This window comes from Salmo salar, chromosome ssa12 (genome assembly GCF_905237065.1).
Source record: "Salmo salar chromosome ssa12, Ssal_v3.1, whole genome shotgun sequence".
In the NCBI taxonomy this organism is placed as follows: Eukaryota; Metazoa; Chordata; class Actinopteri; order Salmoniformes; family Salmonidae; genus Salmo; species Salmo salar.
Window position 1 is genome coordinate 38,693,415 of NC_059453.1, and position 22,009 is coordinate 38,715,423.

Genomic DNA, 22,009 nt, shown 5'->3' on the forward strand with positions numbered 1-22,009 from the left:
TTTGAGTTATTCATTTTCTAAAGATGATTAAGAACATGGTTAATGCATAGTTATAATCCCTAATGCAAACAAGGTGTGTATGAATAACTTTTTATTATTATTTATCATTGATATGAAAGATAAGGTCCTTTTGCTTCCGAAACCGTACCGCAGGCAATGCATGTTAATGTTCAGACCGAGCGTCAAGGATCTTTAAAGAACTCTCCCCTACAGAAGACTCCTTCGTCCAATGACCTATAACTTAAGAGTCATGATCAAGCACTACCCCAACACTTGGTTTGGTAAGAGGTAGGGTGGGACTGGAGAAATCTAACCACTTTCATATTCATACATTGACATGCAAGGACTAACAGTCCATGAGATCTTGATTAAACATTTGAAAGCTACAACCTTATCTTTTGGGTTATGATGATACATGACTGTTATTAAGCATGAGGCATTTAATGACTCTTCCAGAATAAGTGGGTAAATTAAATGACCATTGAACATGGATGTAGCAGATTTCTCAAGATGAAACAGAAACATTACATTTGGATACATTTATTGTTCAAGCCCTCAGTTACAAATGACAGTGGGAATAGTGACATCAACAAGAAAAACTGTCCTCTGCTGGGGCAGGTCTATGGTTCGGAGTCAATGCTGTTCTACTCTTTGGTCCTTGCTCTCGATCAGTCCAAGAAGAAAGGCATCTGCTTCTAGTAGTGTTGTGTCGGTGTTCGCACCCAGGAAGCGAGATGTGAGCTCGAGGTCCTCAAGACGCAGACGTACCCTGCTCCCCCTCTGGTACTTCTCTCCATCCACTGTCGGTCGTTTACATACACAATGGAACTTGGCACCAAAGTCAATGTCCAAATCGTCTTTGATTATGTGAAAGACCTTCCCGATTACCATTTTGTCCTTTGCTGGTCCCATCTGCATGAGAGGAGAATTTCGTAGCAATGACGCAAATGATTTTTCATTTCTTGTTGACCCAAGTCTGACAGTAGTTCCCGTCTGATTGTGTCTTTTCTGAAGGTCTGTGTGTTGTTCATATGCTGCAGCGAAGCCACTTTTCACCTTGTCGGCTGCTGGTTTTTGCGTTTCTTCCACCGCTTTTCCTTCCGATGTTTCCCCGCTATCTGTGCTGTATAACGACTTGCAAATATCAATTGCTCGTTTTTGGCAACACACGTGCCAGTCCTCAGACCTGACACTACCTTGCACAAAGCTGCCATGTTGGTGTGTGTGCCGCAAAGGACGATGGGTGTTTTATTTGTGTTACATTTAAATAAAAAATGAAGGAATACCACAATCCAATTCGTACTGTATAAAAATAACGAACTTATTACATTTGTGGTGGCAAAATTAGTATAAAAAACAAAGCCCTTAAAAAACGCCATATCGTCACGTTACTTAACAAGCTCTCTTTTTTTAAGCTCTCCGGCTTCCGTAGCATAAAACATTTTGACGTCAGCGTAAATATCCGGTAGTAGCTCGACAAACTATCCTTACATTTCTGTGCTCTCTTTGGCAACATCATGGAGTTGTTTCTTTCTGGTCCACTTCTTCATTTTTGCAATGCTTCTTTTCCCACTGGAGCATCTGTACGTGATCTAGTTAATATTTTTACGAAAGAAAAGGTTAGTATCAATTAAACTGAAATATTACTTCATAGGTTCCACATCCAACAAGCTAGCTACTGGTAGCTAGATAACTAACGCGGTATTAGCGGAAGCTAGCTAGCTAGTGATCTAGTTTAACAGACTTTGCCAACCAGGACTGCTATGCTATTCTGCGCAGTTTTTTTTATTTTATATCTAACTAGCTAGTATTGGCAGTACTAATACTAATAGGGATGTGCGTCTTTCCCTTTCAAGACGATTTGATACGCATTTAACGTTAGATGGCCTCCGATGCGATTCAATAACGAAACGTTTTTAAACATTTTAGTCATTTAGCACATGGTTACCAATCTTTTTTTGTTGGGTTTATGAAGAACTCCGTCCGGGTTTAAACGAACTCTTCGTTTAAAGTTATAATAGTAAAATGCACAAGGTGCAATTTCGAAATTGAGTAGTGCACCATCAGGTCCTCTTGTCATGTTTGTCATAGCATACCTTTTTAGATAGCTATGTATAACTTGTCAGAAATGTCCAGATCAACTAGCCTATGTCGTTTTTTTTTTGTTGCCCTTAGATAATGTTGTAGTTTTTAGTCACTCAAATATTAAATGAATATACATTATAAATAGCAAAATGTACACAATTGCAACAAAAAAAATTGCTTTAAAACTGGAAAAAAAAGTAACAAAAATTGTGCGCCCCATGACAATGTGTAGAATTGCAGGAAATAAGCTTTAACCCTGCAAAATTCTCCCCACCAACAAGAGGGGTGGGTGTGAACGGTTTGTGACATGGACAGTGCTTTTGCCGATAGAAATAGACGCGGGGTGTTACCCAAAGCTGGAAGTGGGGGCCTCAATTGAAAAAGTTTGAGAACCCCTTATTTAGCACATGTTGTAATCCAGAGTGATTAGGTAACTGTCTTGGTAAAGGAATATATGTTATGCCTTATTGTATTTGTTCATTGACAAAGCATTTTTTAATGAAGAGCATCAGTTTTTCCTGGTTTGGGGTTTTCGTCGTTGATTATTTGGACGAATCGAGATTGGGCAAAGGCGTTGCTTAAACTGATATCCACAACCACAAAGTCAAAATAGGCTGTATCGTCAAAATTCTTGAAAACAAATGTTTTTGTGGGCCATGGTATACATTGGTGAAATTAACGGAAGGGAGGGATTTGGACAAGAGTTTGTGTTTGCAAAGGAAGTGAAGTCTCCTCCTTTACAATGGCAGAGATGCCCAACTCGGCGGAAAATCTGTCTCCCTCCAGCAGGTGGCGTTTTTTGTTTTGCCCACCAAGAAGGACGTTTTTGTATGGAGGTCAATGAGAGTCGATTTTGGTCAACTTTTTTTTTTATGGCTTATTTGGTACGTGAGGTTATTTGATCAAATATAAGTTTCGTAATGCACAAGTTAAGAGTGTACTGATATAAGTAGGACACGTGGCATCCCGTCAACTTTGAGATAACACTGTCGGAGTTGTCTCTAAATGGCTATGCATATTCATGTAATGAAGCTAGTAGCATAGCGTCTCTCTATTGAATACAGACGGTTGACGTCAACAACCCTAATTTTAAAATATAAAAAAGGAGTTCAGTCATGAGATTTATCCACCAATCCAGATAAAGGATAGGCGGGAGCCGCTTTGCGGACCGCGACTCCCATTATTTGGGCGGAGAGAAATATACTGACAAGATACATCCATAATCTTTGACAAAGGTAATCACAATTGTTATTGAGATTACGTTTGATATAGTTTAGGCAGCCGCTAGTGGGCGCTAGATCTGTACATTCATCTAGGATTGATGTGTGTTCCCTGTAATACACCCGTTCGTACATAAAGCATATTCCATTCAGGCTGCATAGGCATAATTTTCCTCCTTTGCTTTCTATAATGGCGATCCTGCAGAAAGAAAACAGGAAAAATATGTGTACTGTCTTAACACGAAAATGGTGGTGGAAGATGTTTTCGGACAGTTTAGGATGTTGCACACCGCTTTCTTAGGATGTTGCTCACCGCTTTCGAAAGTGCACACTCCTGACTTTTCAGCTGAAATCACCATAAGATTTTAAGTCTTAGAGCTAGTAATGTATCAATATTTATCTTTAAAAAATAGCGAGTAATGGCATGAATTTGGATTTCACCCCGTCTCATCAAATGGTTTAGACCGTTTGGTAGTTTTGCCACACTTAAGTGAGTTTCCTTTCTGCTTCAACCAATCAGTGCGGATAGCTAAAGAACTCATACCCAAGAAGACTCGAGTCTGTAATCGCTGCCAAAGGTGCTTAACAAAGTAAAGTAATGGGTCTGAAACTTATGTAAATGTGATATTTTAGTGTTTATTTTTAATTAATTTGGAAACATTTCTAAAATCCAGTTTTTACTTTGTCATAATGCAGTATTGTGTGTAGATGCGGGGGATACATTTTAAAAAAAATCAATTTTAGAATAGGGCAGTAACGTAACAAAGTGGAAAAAGTCAAGGGGTCTGAATACTTAAATAATGTTTTTTTTTTTTTTTTTACTGGGCTAGTCAGTTAAGAACAAATTCTTATTTACAATGACGGCCAAACCCGGACGACGCTGGGCCAATTGTGCGCCACCCAATGGGACTCCCAATCACGGCTGGATGTGATACAGCCTGGATTTGAACCAGGGACTGTAGTGAAGCCTCTTGCACTGAGATGCAGTGCCTTAGGCCACTGCGCCACTTTCTGCACGCACACTCTGTTTTCAAGTGAAACTATTGCTGATGGTGAACCTGAACAATCAAAGTAAAATCGAATGTAATCTCAGATCATCGTGTGTATCCAGATGAGTTGTCTCCTGCGGTAGCTTTGGCTTCATTTATTCCGGTAACAGCACGTTTTGATAAAAATAACCTAGCAAATGATATACTCATCTAATAAAGCCTATTATTGCTCAATCCATTTTACAAACATTTGAATGACGCATAGATGTGACGCATAGATGTGCCAGATCAGGAATAAGCCTACCTCTCGTTGGTCAGCGCGTAAAGCTGCATACAGTGTGCGATTTGACTAGGCTACTGATATTGCATGGGGTTGTAGCTCAATGACTGTCAACACAATTAAATGCTTAGTTCTACACTGAAGGAGAGAACGCAGTTGTTACAAAATATTATTTATTTTCCAAAGGTAGAAAGTAATTTGAGGGGAAAAAATTGGGACAGATGCTTCGTAAAGTTTGAATCGATTTCCTGGCCTATGCTACATTTGGATCGGTTTGGAGTTCTGAAGACCAACCGCACTCATATCTTAAACATTTCAACCGGGGACCGATGCGTATTGTTCAATCATTACGTCCCTACTAGCTAGCTACTTGCCTAACGTTTCTTCTATCGTTTTCAGGGAATCCCGTCATCGGATCTCTATGTCAAGAATAATGGACGACTATCAGAGCTTGATGAGAAATTGCAGGCTGGAGCGGTGTATCGACTGGAGCCTCGTCTCTGTGGAGGGAAAGGAGGTAACTAAGTAGTTATTAGTCTTCTTGTCCCTTAGACTTACAGTAACAGGCTCATTACTATAACTTCTATCTAGATGGTTAGCTAGCTACTTAACCTCTATGGGCTAGGTGGCACGTCACAGTCCCACTCTATTCAACAGCCAGTGGAACAGCGTGGCGCGAAATACAAAAACCTCAAATGCAATCATTTCAATTTTTCAAACATACGACTATTTTGCACCATTTTAAAGATAAGACTCTCGTTAATCTAACCACATTGTCCGATTTCAAAAAGGCTTTACAGTGAAAGCAAAACATTAGATTATGTTAGGAGAGTACATAGCCCAAAATAATCACACAGCCATTTTCCAAGCAAGCATATATGTCACAGAAACCCAAAACGCAGCTAAATGAAGCACTAACCTTTGATCTTCATCAGATGACACTCCTAGGACATTGTGTTATAGAATACATGCATGTTTTGTTCAATCAAGTTCATATTTATATCAAAAACAGCTTTTTATATTGGCGTGTGATGTTCAGAAAATGTATCCCCACCGAAAACTTCCAGTGAATTTACTAAATTACTCATCATAAACGTTGACGAAGTACATAACAATTATTTTAAGAATTATAGATACAGAACTCCTTTATGCAATCGCTATGTCAGATTTTAAAATAGCTTTTCGGCGAAAGCACATTTTGCAATATTCTGAGTACATAGCTCAGCTATCACGGCTAGCTATTTTGACGTCTGCCAACTTCGGGACACACTAAACTCAGAATTAGTATTAGAAAAATTGTATTACCTTTGCTGATCTTCGTCAGAATGCACTCCCAGGACTGCTACTTCCACAAGAAATGTTTTTGTTCCAAATAATCCATAGTTATGTCCAAATACCTCCGTTTTGTTCGTGCGTTCAGGTCACTATCCAAAGGGTAACGCGCGAGCGCATTTCGAGACAAAAACATTCAAAATGTTCCATTACCGTACTTAGAAGCATGTCAAAGGCTGTTAAATAGCGATAATATTCCAACCGGACAATAGTGTATTCATTCAAAGAGGGAAAGAAAAAACAGCGTGGTCTCGTGAATACGCATATCCAATCTCTTAGTCACCAGGCAGACCACTGACAAACGGAGCTACCATACTCTGCCTAGAGACAGGAGACGCCTCAATCTGCTTTCTGAAGGCTTTAGAGAGCCAATGCAAGCCTTAGAAAGTGCTACGTAACACCAGAGATACTGTAGTTTCGAAAGGGACTAGAAAGAACTACAAATTCTCAGACAGGCCACTTCCTGCTTGGAATCTTGTCAGGTTTTTGCCTGCCATATGAGTTCTGTTATACTCACAGACACCATTCAAACAGTTTTAGAAACTTCAGACTGCTTTCTATCCAAATCTACTAATAATATGCATATTCTCGTTTCTGGGCAAGAGTAGTAACCAGTTGAAATCGGGTACGTTTTTTTTATCCGGCCGTGAAAATACTGCCCCCTAGCCCAGACAGGTTAAGAAAATGATAATTTACTGTTAAGCCTAAAGTTAGTGGGCAGGTGTGAAATGTTGCTTACATTATTCTGAATAAGTGAGTAAATGAATAACTAACTGTTCCATTATTTGTAACTGGCAGGCTTTGGGTCTATGCTTAGGGCTCTTGGGGCACAAATTGAGAAGACCACAAACCGCGAAGCCTGCAGAGACCTAAGCGGGAGGAGACTAAGAGATGTCAACCATGAGAAAGAGTAAGTTAGTCACCCACAGACTCAATTTTATCTGGTATTTGAAGTATTTTTCTAAATGGGTGTTTTTGATGAAGCTCACCTGGTGGATTTGATTGTCAGTTTGCACTTTTGGTACAATGGAGTGGATAAATGGTATGAATAAATAGGTAATGAAAATATTGTGTGTGTGTGTGTGTGTGTGTCTTTAGGATGGCAGAGTGGCTTAAGAAGCAGGCAGACCGCGAGGCAGAGAAGGAGCAAAGGCGTCTGGAGAGACTGCAGAGGAAGCTGGCCGAGCCCAAGCATCACTTTACAGACCCAGACTACGAGCAGCAGTGCCACGACCTCTCAGAACGCCTGGAGGACTCAGTTTTAAAAGGTGCCAATTTCAAATGGCTATTTAGAATGAAATGGTAGAATAGTATGTTTTATTGTCCATTTTGTAAGAATGGTGATGTTTAATTTTCACCCTACCCCTCTGAGACACACGGAAGCTGTGCAGAGCCCCTGGTGTAATTTTTATAGACATGTATTTATATATACACTACCGGAAAAAAGTTTTCGAACACGTACTTGTTCAAGGGTTTTTCTTTCTTTTGACTATTTTCTACATTGTATAATAATAGTGAAGACATCAAAACTATGAAATAACATATGGAATCATGTAGTAACTCAAAGTGTTAAACAAATCAAAATATATTTTAGGTGTTAGATTCTTCAAAGTAGCCACCCCTTGCCTTGACAGCTTTGCACACTCTTGGCATTCTGTCAGCCAACTTCATGAGGTAGTCACCTGGATTGCATTTCAATTAAGGTGTTCCTTGTTAAAAGTTCATTTGTGTAATTTATTTTCTTAACTTCTATGGGCTACGTGGGACGCTAGCATCCCACCTGCAGGACACAGCCAGTGAAATATCAGGGCGGCAAATTCAAAAACAACAATGTCATAATTCAACTTTCTCAAACATACAACTATTTTACACCATTTTAAAGATACACTTTTCCTTGATGTAACCACATTGTCCGATTTCAAAAAGGCTTTACAGCGAAAGCAAAACATTAGATTATGTTAGGAGAGTACATAGACAGCAAGGAAATGTGTCAATAAAACCCAAAACACAGCTAAATGAAGCACTAACCTTTGACGATCTTCATCAGATGACACTCCTAGAACATTGTTACACAATACATGTATGTTTTGTTCGATAAAGTTCATATTTATATCCAAAAACAGCATTTTACATTGGCACGTGATGTTCAGAAAATGTGTTCCCACCAAATCGTCTGGTGAATGTGCACATCAATTTACAAAAATACTCATCATAAATGTTGACAAAATATATAACAATTATTTTAAGAATTATAGATAGACTACCCCTGGATGCAACCGCTGTGTCAGATTTTAAAATAGCTTTACGGAGAAAGCACATTTTTCAATATTCTGAGTACATAGCTCAGCCATCACAGAGAGCTATACAGACACCCGCCAAGTTCGGGGGCAACCTAAACTCAGAATTAGTATTACAAATATTCTCTTACCTTTGCTGATCTTCGTCAGAATGCACTCCCAGGACTGCTACTTCCACAAGAAATGTTGTTTTTGTTCCAAATAATCCATATTTATGTCCAAATACCTCAGTTTTGTTCGTGCGTTCAGAGCACTATCCAAAGGCATAATGCGTGAGCGCGGTACCAGAGACGCAAAGTCAAAACGTTCCATTACCATACCTAGAAGCATGTCAAATGCTGTTTAAAATCAATCTTTATGGTTTTTTTTATGTAAAATTGCGACAATATTCCAACCGGACAATAGCGTATTCATTCAAGGAGAAAAAGGAGGGGCGTGCTGGCGGGATCGAGCATATCCAATCCCTTTGTTGCCAGGCAGTCCACTCAGAAACTGAGCTCCTATTATCTGCCCAGTGACAGGAGAATGCTCAAACTACTTTCTGAAGGCTTTAGACAGTCAATGGAAGCCTTAGGAAGTGCAACGTAACCCCACGGATACTGTAGTTTCGAAAGGGACTAGAAAGAACTACAATTCTCAGATCCTCCACTTCCTGGTTGACTTTTTCTCAGGTTTTTACCTGCCATATGAGTTCTGTTATACTCACAGACACCATTCAAATGCATATTCTAGTTTCTGGGCCAGAGTAGTAACCTGTTTAAATTGGGTATGTTTTTCATCCGGCCGTGAAAATACTGCCCCCTAGCCCAGACAGGTTAATGCATTTGAGCCAATCAGTTGTGTTGTGACAAGGTAGGGAGGGCTTCACAGAAGATAGCCCTATTTGGTAAAAGACCAAGTCCATATTTTGGCTCCCGAGTGGCGCAGCGGTCTAAGGCGCTGCATCTCAGTGCTAGAGGCGTCACTATAGACACTCTGGTTGGAATCTATGGCTCTAACACAACCGGCTGTGATTGGGAGTCCCTTAGGGCTGCGCACTATTGGCCCAGCGTCGCCCGGGTTTGGTCGGTCTAGGCCGTCATTGTAAATAAGAATTTGTTCTTAACTGACTTGCCTAGTTAAAATAAAAATGTCAAGAACAGCTCAAATAAGCAACGAGAAACAACAGTCCATCATTACTTTTAAGACATGAAGGTCATTCAATACGGAACATTTCAAAAACCTTGAAGAATTTCTTCAAGTGCTCTCCCAAAAACCATCAAGCGCTATGATGAAACTGGCTTTCATGAGGACCGCCACAGGAATGGAAGACCCAGAGTTACCTTCGCTGCAGAGGATAAGTTTATTAGAGTTACCAGCCTCAGAAATTGCAGCCCAAATAAATGCTTCACCGAATTCAAATAACAGACACATCTCAACGTCAACTGTTCAGAGGAGACTGTGAATTAGGCCTTCATGGTTGAATTGCTGAAAAGAAACCACTACTAAAGGACACCAATAAGAAGAAGAAACTTGCTTGGGCCAAGAAACACATGCTATGGATGGACATTAGACCCATGGAAATTTGTCCTTTGGTCTGGAGTCCAAATTGGAGATTTTTGGGCAGTGTGGGTGAACGGATGATCTCTGCATGTGTATTTCCCACCGTAAAGCATGGCGGAGGAGGTGTTATGGTGTTGGGGGTGCTTTGCTGGTGACACTGTCTGTGATTTATTTAGAATTCAAGGCATGCTTAACCATCATGGCTACCACAGCATTCTGTAGTGATACGCCATCCCATCTGGTTTGGGCTTAGTGGGAATATCAGTTGTTTTTCAGCAGGACAATGATCCAACACACCTCCAGGCTGCGTAAGTGCTATTTTACCAAGAGAGGGAGGGTGTTGCATCAGATGACCTAGCCTCCACAATCACCTGACCTCAACCCAACTGAGATGGTTTGGGATGAATTGCACCACAGAGTGAAGGAAAAGCAGCCAGCAAGTGCTCAGCATATGTGGGAACTCCTTCAAGATTGTTGGAAAAACATTCCAGGTGAAGCTGGTTGAGAGAATGCCAAGCGTTTGCAAAGCTGTCAAGGCCAAAAGTGGCTATTTGAATCTCAAATATAAAATATATTTTGATTTGTCTAACACTTTTTTTGGTTACTACCTGATTCCATATGTTATTTCATAGTTTTGATGTCTTCACTTATTCTACCAAATAGTAAACATAAAAAAAACCCTTGAATGAGTATGTGTATCCAAACTTTTGACTGGTGCTGTATATATATTCTTAATGATCTGTGCTGTGGAAAATGATGAATGTATAGAGCTGTTTGTTCCATAGAACTAATTCAAGGATGAGTAACAGTCTGTTTTTTAGGAATGCAAGCCTCTTCCAGCGGACTAGTGAAAGTAGACGAGGCACCAAAACGCAAAAAGCCACCTCCAAACAAAGGCCAAGGGAAAAGCAAGAAGAAATGCTTTTGGTGAATGAGCTTTGTCATCTTGGTTAACATTTTTGTAAAAAAAAAATATAATAATTATCTTTGCAGCCTTTAAATAAAAAAAAAACATGCCAAAAAAGTGTCATGAGGACAAAACTGATAGTGGAATGTTTTGGATATTACAGGACGGGTGTTGGTGGCCTGGATGACCTGGACAGCTCTGAGGATGACGATGATGCAAGCGAAAGCGGGAACTCTCCCTCCACATCTGCTTCAGGTTCAGGGGTACCCGATTGTCCCGTAAAGGGAGCAACGTCAGCTCACACATCAGCCTCTCAGAGCAGAGCGGAACACACAGCAACTTCAGAAGCTCCTAGTGCAAGCAGCAACTCCATCTCAGGACCCAGCTCTCCAGAGAGCCCAGCAGAGGTGCAGACACGATCTCAAGCAGAGGCAGCAGCTTCAGGTGGTAGTGGGGAGCAGAAGGAGGTGGTCCCCACAGAAGAAACATTCCCGAAGACCAACAATCTAGGCGTAGCTCAGAGTAGCGTCAACCAAGCCGCTGTGAGTTTCTTAATGTTCCACTCAAGATTTGTCCTCTTGGGCCTTGTTAGTTCATTATTTAATGTTTTACATTTTCATTATCCATACTTGCTCCTTCGTTGTTCTGGGTCATCACAGAAATAAAGCAGCTTTCCTTGTGACCATAATGCAAATGAGATGTTGGGATGACCAAAGATGTTTAATGGCTCACAATGCACCATGAATAGGACTTTGCAACAAGACCAACAGTTACTATCTGGTATCAGTTACTTTTAAAGATTAACTCATGTGTGTTTCTCCCCTGGTATGCAGTGTGAAGATGGGCCCTTAGACCTCCAGGCAGTGCACTCGGACAAGGAGTTGGAGACTTTAGGGTTGGACAGGCTAAAGGCGGAACTGATTGCACGAGGGATGAAGTGTGGGGGAACCCTGTCCGAGCGCGCTGCTCGCCTTTTCTCCACCATAGGGCTTTCTGCAGAGGACATTGATCCTGCCCTATTGGCCAAACCCAGCAAGGGCAAGAAGCAATGACTGCCTAGTTTCTATTACAGCACCATATAATAATGAGTCTTATGCTGAGTGGACTCTTGATAACTTGGTGACAATTAAGGCAACAGATATAACTATGCCATGAGCTCCAGATTTAAAGTGTGATTATTTTTGTTTGCCCCATATAGTTGACACAATTAAAGATTGTCCCGGCTATTGGATATATCCCAGAATTCTCCTGTTCTCAATGCATTTTTGATTTTTTTTTTCTGGAGTAAATGTTACTTTTTGAAATTCTTAAGTCAATGAGCTGTCCCTTTATGTTGGATGAAATGTCACAAATGAAATTAGGTCCTTTTTTTTTCACAGTAGCTAGGTTTCTGTCCAATTTTCATGCAAATATTCTAAAATGATATGTGCATTTTCCAACTAGAGATGTTACCATCATGTGACTCCAAGTCTACTTTGATATGATGGTTATTACGTAAACATGAGTGTGAAGGTGTTTCCACTGCCATTTCTCATGTAATTATTTTTACAGACAAAGTTCACACCTTGTCTAGCCTTTTATGTTTTGTTGACATTTGGAAAGTTTAACACAATTTGCTGTTTCCAAAAGGCCTGTTGTGACTTTTTTAATCCAAAGTACTTAACTCACATAAAAAGGTTGGATGGCAACCTGGTTAGTGAGTGGTTGTTCTCACAACCAAAATATTTTTAGGACAGAGTAATTATCTTTGGCTTAAATTTTAGGTTCATAACTCTGGAAATGGCTTTCTTGTTTTTCTGTGATCTTATATGTACCTGTGTTCCTTATTTGGATGTATGGTTGAATAAAAGGACTTACTGTATTGTGTGAAGCAAAAATACATGAACGTGACTACTTTTTTTTAAACCATAAACAATATTATGGCCATGATGGTGCAATCAACATTTGAGTCATCTCTGTGTACCTCGGAGCCCCTGGGTGATCGGGGCTATCAATATGATTGAAAGCCCTCCTGTTCTCACGCGGGCTAGCAGTGGGAGAATGCGTACAGGAGAACATCTGGACACGGTTGGAGCGTCTATCCCGAGTGGAGGTTCGTCCTGGCCTCGTAGGGAAAACCAAGGGGACATTGCGTGTTTACACGTGACAAGAACAGGTACCCCTCGGCTCTCCCGAACAGTTCCCATATTTGGAGAACAACGTCAGGGTGCAGATGACACTTGTCTCCGGGACCCCCTCGAGACATGAGGTCTGCTCCGACGTTCTGATAGCCTGGAATGTGTGTTGCTGTCAACGAGCGAAGGTGCTCGTGAGCCCACAGCCGCAATTCCTCCGCCAGCCGGTGGAGTGCAGAGACCTGACTCCTTGGCGATGTATGTAGGCTATTGTGGTTCCGTTGTCCGACCAGACCAACACGTCGTGCCACCGTTGGCTAGACACGAAGTGGGTCTGAACCAGGTCTGAATCTGTCTCCAACTCTAGGAGGTTGATGGGGCGTCCCGAGGGAGGACACACACCTCCGAACGCCCGAGCCTGGCATGTCCCTCCCCATCCAGTCAGACAAGCGTCTGTAAACACTGGAATGTAGGAGGACACTGCCTATTGGAACCCCTTGCGTCAGGACGCACAGGTCTCTCCAATAGTTCAGGTCCACTCTGAGCGAGAGGGGAACTACCAACAACCGATGACGATGCCTCAGTGGGTCCAGTCGTAGTTGGGCAAACCATCGCTGTGTTCTGCGCATGTGCAGAAGTCCCAGCGGAACCACAGTGTGGCCAGATGACATCAGACCCAAAAGTGTCATGACGGAATACGCCGTCACCATGTGATTCGGATAAAACTTTCGTAGGGCTAGCAACAGGGCAGCCCGCCGAGGATCCGAAATTCGAGCCTTCATAGTCAGTGTCTAGCTGTGACCCCAGGTAGACAATCCGATGACTGGGCCAAGGCGCGCTCTTTTCCCAATTCACAGCGAACCTCAGACGTGTGAGATGAATCACTGTCTGTGTCGTGTGTGCGATCGCCAGCCCTGCTGATGGGGCGAGAACCATTAAGTATTTTGCATACATATCTGGATCTTTTAAATCTGCAAAGGGGGGTGAGGGCTAGGCCAGTGATTGTTTCTGGACTGTGATTTTGTGATTGAATTCACATGATCATTTCATAACTAGGACCAGGAGAAATTCTTGACTTCTGTCTGTACTGGTAGCTCTGTCCTCCAGCACCAAGACATTGATGTAATGTCCTCTGAAGCTTACAGTCATTCATCACATCTTCATACCTTAATCATTTCCATGAAAATTCTACTTATCACACATTAAAGGAATACTTCTGGATTTTGACAATGAGCATGCTAGCAAATACCCATAGACTTAGTCTTTGTGATAACGCTAGTTAGTATTGGCTCTTTTGTTAACAGTCTTGTTCATTGTGTCCAAACTCCAGACTTCTATTTTAAAGTTGTTAATAATTAGACCCTAATGTGATATTTGACTCGTTAGACTGGGGGGGAAGGTGGGGGGGAGGGGGGTGCCTGCAGTGGTACCTTGAATCGAATTACAGGTTAAAGATGTCATTGGTCAGATGGTCAAGAAAAGTTCATGGCCTTAATTATAGATAGTGTTAAAGCACAAATCAAAAAAATATATATTTCCCCTTATTTTCACAGAGGCCTTCCAGGAGTTGGATAGAGAAGGCACTGGAACTGCTGAAATGAATATCACAGAGGTGAGACCATTTGAATTTCAATGCTATGTGTCTTTTAATCACTGATTCACTATGGAAAACATAACCTTATCCACTCTGTCGTTGTCTCTCACAGTGGCTGTATATGACCATGTGTGGTTGAAGTGTATGGTGATCTTGTATGCTGTAGAAGAGGACACATACACTCCCATAGTAGAGGACAACCATAGCCTCAAAGTGCCTCCAAAGCATCTCAGTCAGTGCACCCAACTAAGGCTTGCATCATCTCAAACAACCCCAAAGAAACTACTACTCCCTACTTTTGAATCTCCACAACAAATACCTTGTTGCCACTGCTCAATAACTTGGGAATTGCATTTAACCTGGTCAATTACACGTGATGAAAATGAAATGCTCTACTAAGGGAGTCGCTGCATATAAATCACTGCACGCATTATACAATGGCAAGGCTTTCAGGGCATAACGTTGTGCAAGAAATGCCTGTATTTTTTAAGTTCCATTCCAAACCTCTTAGGTTTTCCTCTCTTTTGTTTAACCATCAAATTCAGATGCTAGTCTGTAATAAGAGATGATGACATCATACTCTGTGACATTATGTATTTTTTTGGCGGGTTCTGTGAGAAACGGGGGCGCCGACACTTTGGTTATACATGTAACCTATGGTTCCAGACGCCCATGAACGCAGCACGGGTCTGCGCTACACTGAGGCGCCCGCCTGTGTTAGTGTGCGGTCTCCCAACAGCGATAGCGTCATCGGCCCAACATGGAGCTGTGTAAGTGAGCTGTTCTTTAAATCTTTAACCACATTATTCCTGAAGGTGTGTGGTACAAAGCTTTTATGAGGTATAGCATGGCGGCTCATCAAGAGCGTCCGCTTTGCTGCCCTCGTCATTCCCACTCACAACGTCCTGTGTGTAATCAGCTACGTACTCATTGTGGACTGTGCTAGACACAGGGTGGTGAGAGGAAGAGAGATAGAGAAAGAAGGAACCTTAACGGTCTCAAGTTTGTTATGGAAAAGAGGTTCTCTTGTGACGAAGTCAAATGGAACACATTCTTTATTAACAACTGACATATTGGCTCCTCCATCCCTTTGCAGGGTTGGGGGAAGAACAGTGGGCGCTGTCACACTGGATGCTGCGCTCTCTCCCCCTCCCCCCGTCAGGGTCGCCGTCTCTTCTGGCTGCCCCTAGGCCGCCAGGGTGACGAAATGAAGACCTCTCTCGCTGGTGGAGAAGCTGCTTTCTCTGGTGCTGCCGGAGAGGCGGGGCCCGCTCCAGGTGCATCGGGTGCTGCCGCTCGACGGGCTCTCCGTCTGGCTCTAGACCCATGTCTACTGGAGACGGTGGAGCGAGGAGGCTCTTTTGAATCCGCTCTACACCCTCCTGCCATTGGCAGGCCAAAACGCACCGTCGCATCTTTGACGGCGGCTCCAAAGAGGCCGCTGTCAGAGATGGGGGCGTTCAACAGGGCGGCTTTGTCGGTCTTCTTCATAGCCGTCATAGACAGCCAGAGGTGTCGTTCCACGACCACCGAAGTGGCCATGGACGTCCCCGCGCATACAGCCAACGCCTGAGTGAGATGGAGGATGGCGCCGGAAATCCTCGACGCTTCCTCTATCTCCTCTCCCGACAACGCAGTCTTACCCGTGGTGAGACGGGACAGAGAGGCGGCAAGGAGGGCAATATTATTAGCTGCTGCTACAGCTTGAACACCTAGAGCGAAGGACTTCCCTGCCAGCTGGGCTGTGAGTCTGTCCTTAGTCGTAGGTAATGTGGGTTTCCTGGATGACGGCCAGGAGCTCGAACCTGGGACAAGGTACGCTGCCAGGGCGTCCTCGAGCCTAGGGATATCCTGAGGCCGTGCTCCGTCCACTCTGGTGAATGGGATGTACGCCTTCACCGGCGCCCTGGCCTTTAAAGGCGCCTCCCATGCAACCTCCACATATTTTGCCAGTGAGGGGATGGCAGGTGCTAAAAGCACAGCCGCCCGTCTCGGTCTAGAGTAAAGGCCGCCCACCACCATATCCACCTCCGTGTTGGGGGGAATGGGGGGCAGTGCAATGTCTAGACGGCTCGCAGCCCGCTCAATGAGCCCTGTAAAATCAGAGCGCAGAGAGGCCGTTGCGTAAGAGGGGGCTGCTGAAAATTCAGAGCCCGTCTCTTCCTCGCCGAAGGAGGTGAAATTCCCATCGCTCCCTCTAGGGAGAGGGGTCATTTCAGCTTCGGTCGGGAGATCTCCCCTGAAAAATGCCCACCGCTGTTTCCTCTCCTTTAAAGAAAGGAGGGTGCAGCTAGGGCATTCCGGGGGGTCTGTGAAACCGCCCTTAGCGTGCTGTGAACCCAAACACACGAAACATAAGTAGTGTGGGTTCGTTGCCGCCATAGCGGAGCAGCGACTCTGAGCTCTTAAAAGAGCTTTTGGGAGTGGAAAAAGTGTGCTCATGAAGAACGACGTCGAGACCAGGAAGTCGACGGTGGTTTCGTCCTGAATCTTCTCTTTTCTGTATAGGCGGCTTCTTCTTCTTCTTCTTCTTCAGTCCAGTCCAGTCCAGTCCTGTCGCTGAAAATAATGGGAGTCTAAATGAGGAGAAACGTCCCATTATATATGGACACCTGTACTCCTATTGGCTGCATGTTTGTGCATAATTTTTTTCTCAGGCTATTCGCTACCTATGCGGGGTAAACCAATTGAAGCAGAGCTCCCATGTGGGGCGGAGCTCCACGACATAGAACAAAGTTAGCCTGAAGGTTTTGGATATATGTAAGCTCCCCTATGCCTAATTGGAATGGTTAGTGGAGCCATTATCACCATTTTGCATACATATTTGATTCTTTTAAATCTGCAAAACGGGGTGAGGGCTAGGCCAGCGATTGTTTCTGGACTGTGATTTTGTGATTGAATTCACATGATCATTTCATAACTAGGACCAGGAGAGATTTTTGACATCTGTCTGTACTGGTAGCTCTGTCCTCCAGCACCAAGACATTGATGTAATGCCCTCTGAAGCTTACAGTCATTCATCACATCTTCATACCTTAATCATTTCCATTAATATACTACTTATCACACATTAAAGGAATACTTCTGGATTTTGACTATGAGCATGCTAGCAAATACCCATAGACTTAGTCTTTGTGATAACGCTAGTTAGTATTGGCTCCCAAAACTACCTCTACCTTCCTTCGTACTGGACACAGAGACATAAAAATGGTATCCACAAGTTCATCCAACTCTGGGGAAGTAGATAAATGCCCTGTAACGGTCGATGTAGTAAGTGGACCAAAGCACAGCGGGTTGAGTGCTCATTATATATTTATTTTGAACACTTAAGAAAACAAAACAAGAAAACGAACGAACAGGATTACAGGCTAAACACAGCTATGCAATCACAACTTCCCACAAAGGGACAGGTGAAAACAGGGCTACTTAAGTATGACTCTCAATCAGCAACAACGATGTACAGCTGTTCCTGATTGAGAGCCATATCAGGCCAACAAAGAAATACACAACATAGAAAAACATAGAAATACAAAACAAGAACATTACCCAAAAACCCCGGAACACATAAATCAAACACCCCTCTTACATAAATACATATCCCATAAACCCCGAACCACATAAAACAAATACCCCCTGCCACGTCCTGACCAAACTACAATAACCAATAACCCCTTATACTGGTCAGGACGTGACATGGCCTCATTGCCAAAATCCCAAAGTATCCCTTTAAGCTTCTATGCATGTGAATTGTCCATGCACTCTTCTTTAACTGGGTCATTTATATTACTTCTGCAACCAAAGATAACAAAAAATGTTTCAACAATGGTTATTTTTCATTTGTAAACAGCAAGCAGGGAAATACGTCCACAGAGATGTTTTGTTAAAACCTGTTGGGGCTACAGGTTAGCAATGAACCCCGAGCCGGGATTGCTAACAAGGCTGGAAATTCAAAACATCAAAAATCTAATAATTTCAATTTCTCAAACAATCAACTATTTTACACAATTTAAATGATAAACATCTCCTTAATCTAACCACATTGTTCGATTTTCAAAGAGGCTTTACGGCAAAAGCATAAAGTTAGATTATGTTAGGACAGTACATAGCCACAAAAGTACAAACATCCATTTTCAATTCAAGGTCAGGCGTCACCAAAAGCAGAAACCAGCTTGAATTATGCACTAACTTTTGTCAATCTCCATCAGATGACACTCCTAGGACATTATGTTATACAATACATGCATTTTTTGTTCCATCAAGTTCATATTTATATCCAAAAACAGCATTTTACAGTAGCGTGAAATTCAGATTTTTTTCTTCTCTGAAATGCTTCCGGTGAACATAACAAAATTACTATTCGAAAACATTGGTAAATTATAATATTGTCATTCAAATAATAATATATTATCATCTCGTATTTGCTACCGAATGGCCAGATCTCAAAATAACTTTACTGGGAAATCACATTTTGCAATAAACGGGGTGCTATGCTAAGAACAACAGGCTATGCTATACAGTTAGCATCATCTAAAATCGATAATAACATTGTAAATATCCCCTTACCTTTGATTATCTCCATCAGAAGGCAGGCATCCCAGGTCCGGAAGGCATCCCAGGTCCGGAACAAATGTGGTTTCTTTTGACAAAGTTCATAATTTATGTCCAAATAACACCAAGTACTTAGCGTTCATTATGCTCCCACAAAACGTGGTGGGGGGACTGTAAAATCACGCCGAAAAGCTAAAAAAACCTAGTAAATAATCTATTTATGTTCGTTCAAACATGTCAAATGTTGTTTAGCATTAATCTTTTGGTCCATTTTTAACGTTAAACATCAGTAATATTTTCACACAACCTATCCTATGTCTAGATAAACAATGAAGACAAAACTCACGTTTCTCAGATTTATGCGCAGGCGCAAAAAAATGAAGTGATGACATGTCAACTTCCTTGGATTCTAATTTGCTCTCTGTTTATCATAGACGCTTCAAACAACTTTATAATGATCGTTGACATCTAGTGGAAGCCGTAGGTGTTGCGAAATGAATCCTTTCTCACTATGGTATCTATAAAACAATGACACTAAATAGTACAGTCACAAAATTTTGGATCTATTTTTCACAGGTTTTTGCCTGCAATATGAGTTTTGTTATACTTACACACACCATTCAAACTGTTTTAGAAAATTCAGAGTGTTTTCTATCCGAATGTGTTAATAATATGCATATCCTAGCTTCTGAGTTGGTGTAGGAGGCAGTTAAAAATGGGCACATATTTTTTTCAAAATGTCTCAATACTGCCCCCGAGCCCCAACAGGTCAGATGGTCAAGAAAAGTTCATGGCCTTAATTATAGATAGTGTTAAAGCACAAATCAAAAAATATATATTTCCCCTTATTTTCACAGAGGCCTTCCAGGAGTTGGATAGAGAAGGCACTGGAACTGCTGAAATGAATATCACAGAGGTGAGACCATTTGAATTTCAATGCTATGTATCTTTTAATCACTGATTCACTATGGAAAACATAACCTTATCCACTCTGTCTTTGTCTCTCACAGTGGCTGTATATGACCATGTGTGGTTGAAGTGTATGGTGATCTTGTATGCTGTAGAAGAGGACACATACACTCCCATAGTAGAGGACAACCATAGCCTCAAAGTGCCTCCAAAGCATCTCAGTTAGTGCACCCAACTAAGGCTTGCATCATCTCAAACAACCCCAAAGAAACTACTACTCCCTACTTTTGAATCTCCACAACAAATACCTTGTTGCCACTGCTCAATAACTTGGCAATTGCATTTAATCTGGTCAATTACACGTGATGAAAATGAAATGCTCTACTTAGGGAGTCGCTGCATATAAATCACTGCACGCATTATACAATGGCAAGGCTTTCAGGGCATACCGTTGTGCAAAGAATGCCTGTATTTTTTTAAGTTCCATTCCAAAATAGGTTTTCCTCTTTTGTTTAACCATCAAATTCAGATGCTAGTCTGTAATAAGAGATGATATCATACTCTGTGACATTATGTATTTTTTGGCTACCATTCGCAGGATCTTGGATTATAAAAAGTATGTAGAGCTATAGGCTGCTAATGAACTGTAAATTGTACTGATGCCTTAGTCTTTAGGATACCTCAGTACAGTAAACTACATCAGTTAAAGACAGAAATATAACTAATCTTTTTCTCAAGATGGCAATTTTAGTCTAGAAATTGGTGAGGGTACTTTCAACTAAAACACTAAATGTAGGAAAGGGACTCCTCAAAATGTGACAAGATAAAAAGTAACTTTGATGCATATGCTGAACTGCACATTTTAATTCTGCGAAGAATGTCACTGAATAAAAACTGACTGATCATGTAACTTTTGAGTTATTCATTTTCTAAAGATGATTAAGAACATGGTTAATGCATAGTTATAATCCCTAATGCAAACAAGGTGTGTATGAATGTAACCTTTTTTTTATTTATCGTTGATATGAAAGATAAGGTCCATTAGCTTCCAAAACCGTGCCGCAAGCGATGCATGTTAATGTGCAGACCGAGCGTCTGGGATCTATAAAGAACTCTCCCCTACAGAAGAAACCTTCGTCCAATGACTTATAGTATAATGTAATGAAACTTAAGAGTCATGATCAAGCGCTACCCCAACACTTGGTTTGCTGAGAGGTAGGGTGGGACTGGAGAAATGTAATCACTTTCATATTCATACCTTGACATGCAAGGACTAACAGTCCATGAGATCTTGATTAAACATTTGAAAACTACAACCTTATCTTTTGGGTTATGATGATACATTACTGTTATTAAGCATGAGGCACTTAATGACTCTAAATGGGTAAATGAAATGACCATTGAACATGGATGTAGCAGATTTCTGAAGATAAAACAGAAACATTACATTTGGATACATTTATTGTTCAAGCCCTCAGTTACAAATGACAGTGGGAATAGTGACGTCAACAAGAAAAACTGTCCTCTGCTGGGGCAGGTCTATGGTTCGGAGTCAATGCTGTTCTACTCTTTGATCTTTGCGTCCTTGCTCTCGATCAGTCCAAGAAGAAAGGCATCTGCTTCTAGTAGTGTTGTGTCGGTGTTCGCACCCAGGAAGCGAGATGTGAGCTCGAGGTCCTCAAGACGCAGACGTACCCTGCTCCCCCTCTGGTACTTCTCTCCATCCACTGTCGGTCGTTTACATACACAATGGAACTTGGCACCAAAGTCAATGTACAAATCGTCTTTGATTATGTGAAAGACCTTCCCGATTACCATTTTGTCCTTTGCTGGTCCCATCTGCATGAGAGGAGAATTTCGTAGCAATGACGCAAATGATTTTTCATTTCTTGTTGACCCAAGTCTGACAGTAGTTCCCGTCTGATTTTGTCTCTGCTGAAGGTCTGTGTGTTGTTCATATGCTGCAGCGAAGCCACTTTTCACCTTGTCGGCTGCTGGTTTTTGCGTTTCTTCCACCGCTTTTCCTTCCGATGTCTCCCCGCTATCTGTGCTGTATAACGACTTGCAAATATCAATTGCTCGTTTTGGAAACACACATGTGCCAGTCCTCAGACCTGACACGACCTTGCACAAAGCTGCCATGTTGCTGTGTCTGCCGCAAAGGACGATGGGTGCTTTATTTGTGTTACATT

At 41.9% G+C, this 22,009-nt stretch overlaps 2 protein-coding genes, 1 long non-coding RNA gene and 1 pseudogene across 3 annotated transcripts; 2 read left to right on the top strand and 2 right to left on the bottom strand.

Annotated features, from left to right (window-relative positions):
• Positions 1–524: 524 nt before the first annotated feature.
• LOC106565010 (28S ribosomal protein S28, mitochondrial-like) lies at positions 525–1,229 on the bottom strand (annotated as a pseudogene).
• A 247-nt stretch (positions 1,230–1,476) lies between these two features.
• Positions 1,477–12,531, top strand: sde2 (SDE2 telomere maintenance homolog (S. pombe)). The gene is made up of 7 exons (NM_001140311.1): positions 1,477–1,619; positions 4,974–5,091; positions 6,705–6,816; positions 7,005–7,174; positions 10,567–10,672; positions 10,816–11,194; positions 11,486–12,531. Exons 1-7 carry the CDS (start codon positions 1,518–1,520, stop codon positions 11,702–11,704), a joined length of 1,206 nt encoding a protein of 401 aa, NP_001133783.1. The 5' UTR covers positions 1,477–1,517; the 3' UTR covers positions 11,705–12,531.
• Positions 12,532–14,201: 1,670 nt separating this feature from the next.
• On the top strand, positions 14,202–20,112 carry LOC123725479 (uncharacterized). The gene is made up of 3 exons (XR_006757989.1): positions 14,202–14,229; positions 19,677–19,824; positions 19,919–20,112. It is a non-coding gene; the product is annotated as an uncharacterized lncRNA (long non-coding RNA).
• Positions 20,113–21,260: 1,148 nt separating this feature from the next.
• On the bottom strand, positions 21,261–21,967 carry mrps28 (mitochondrial ribosomal protein S28). Its single transcript, XM_014131568.2, has one exon. The coding sequence runs from the start codon at positions 21,957–21,959 to the stop codon at positions 21,381–21,383; it is 579 nt and encodes a 192-aa protein (XP_013987043.1). The 5' UTR covers positions 21,960–21,967; the 3' UTR covers positions 21,261–21,380.
• Between the last annotated feature and the right edge of the window lie 42 nt (positions 21,968–22,009).

Coding starts and splice junctions, on each gene's coding strand:
- sde2 (NM_001140311.1), top strand. CDS start 1,518: ATGGAGTTGTTTCTTTCTGGTCCACTTCTTCATTTTTGCAATGCTTCT. Junction 6,817..7,004: donor GATGTCAACCATGAGAAAGA/GTAAGTTAGTCA, acceptor GTGTGTCTTTAG/GATGGCAGAGTGGCTTAAGA. Junction 7,175..10,566: donor GGAGGACTCAGTTTTAAAAG/GTGCCAATTTCA, acceptor TCTGTTTTTTAG/GAATGCAAGCCTCTTCCAGC.
- mrps28 (XM_014131568.2), bottom strand. CDS start 21,959: ATGGCAGCTTTGTGCAAGGTCGTGTCAGGTCTGAGGACTGGCACATGT.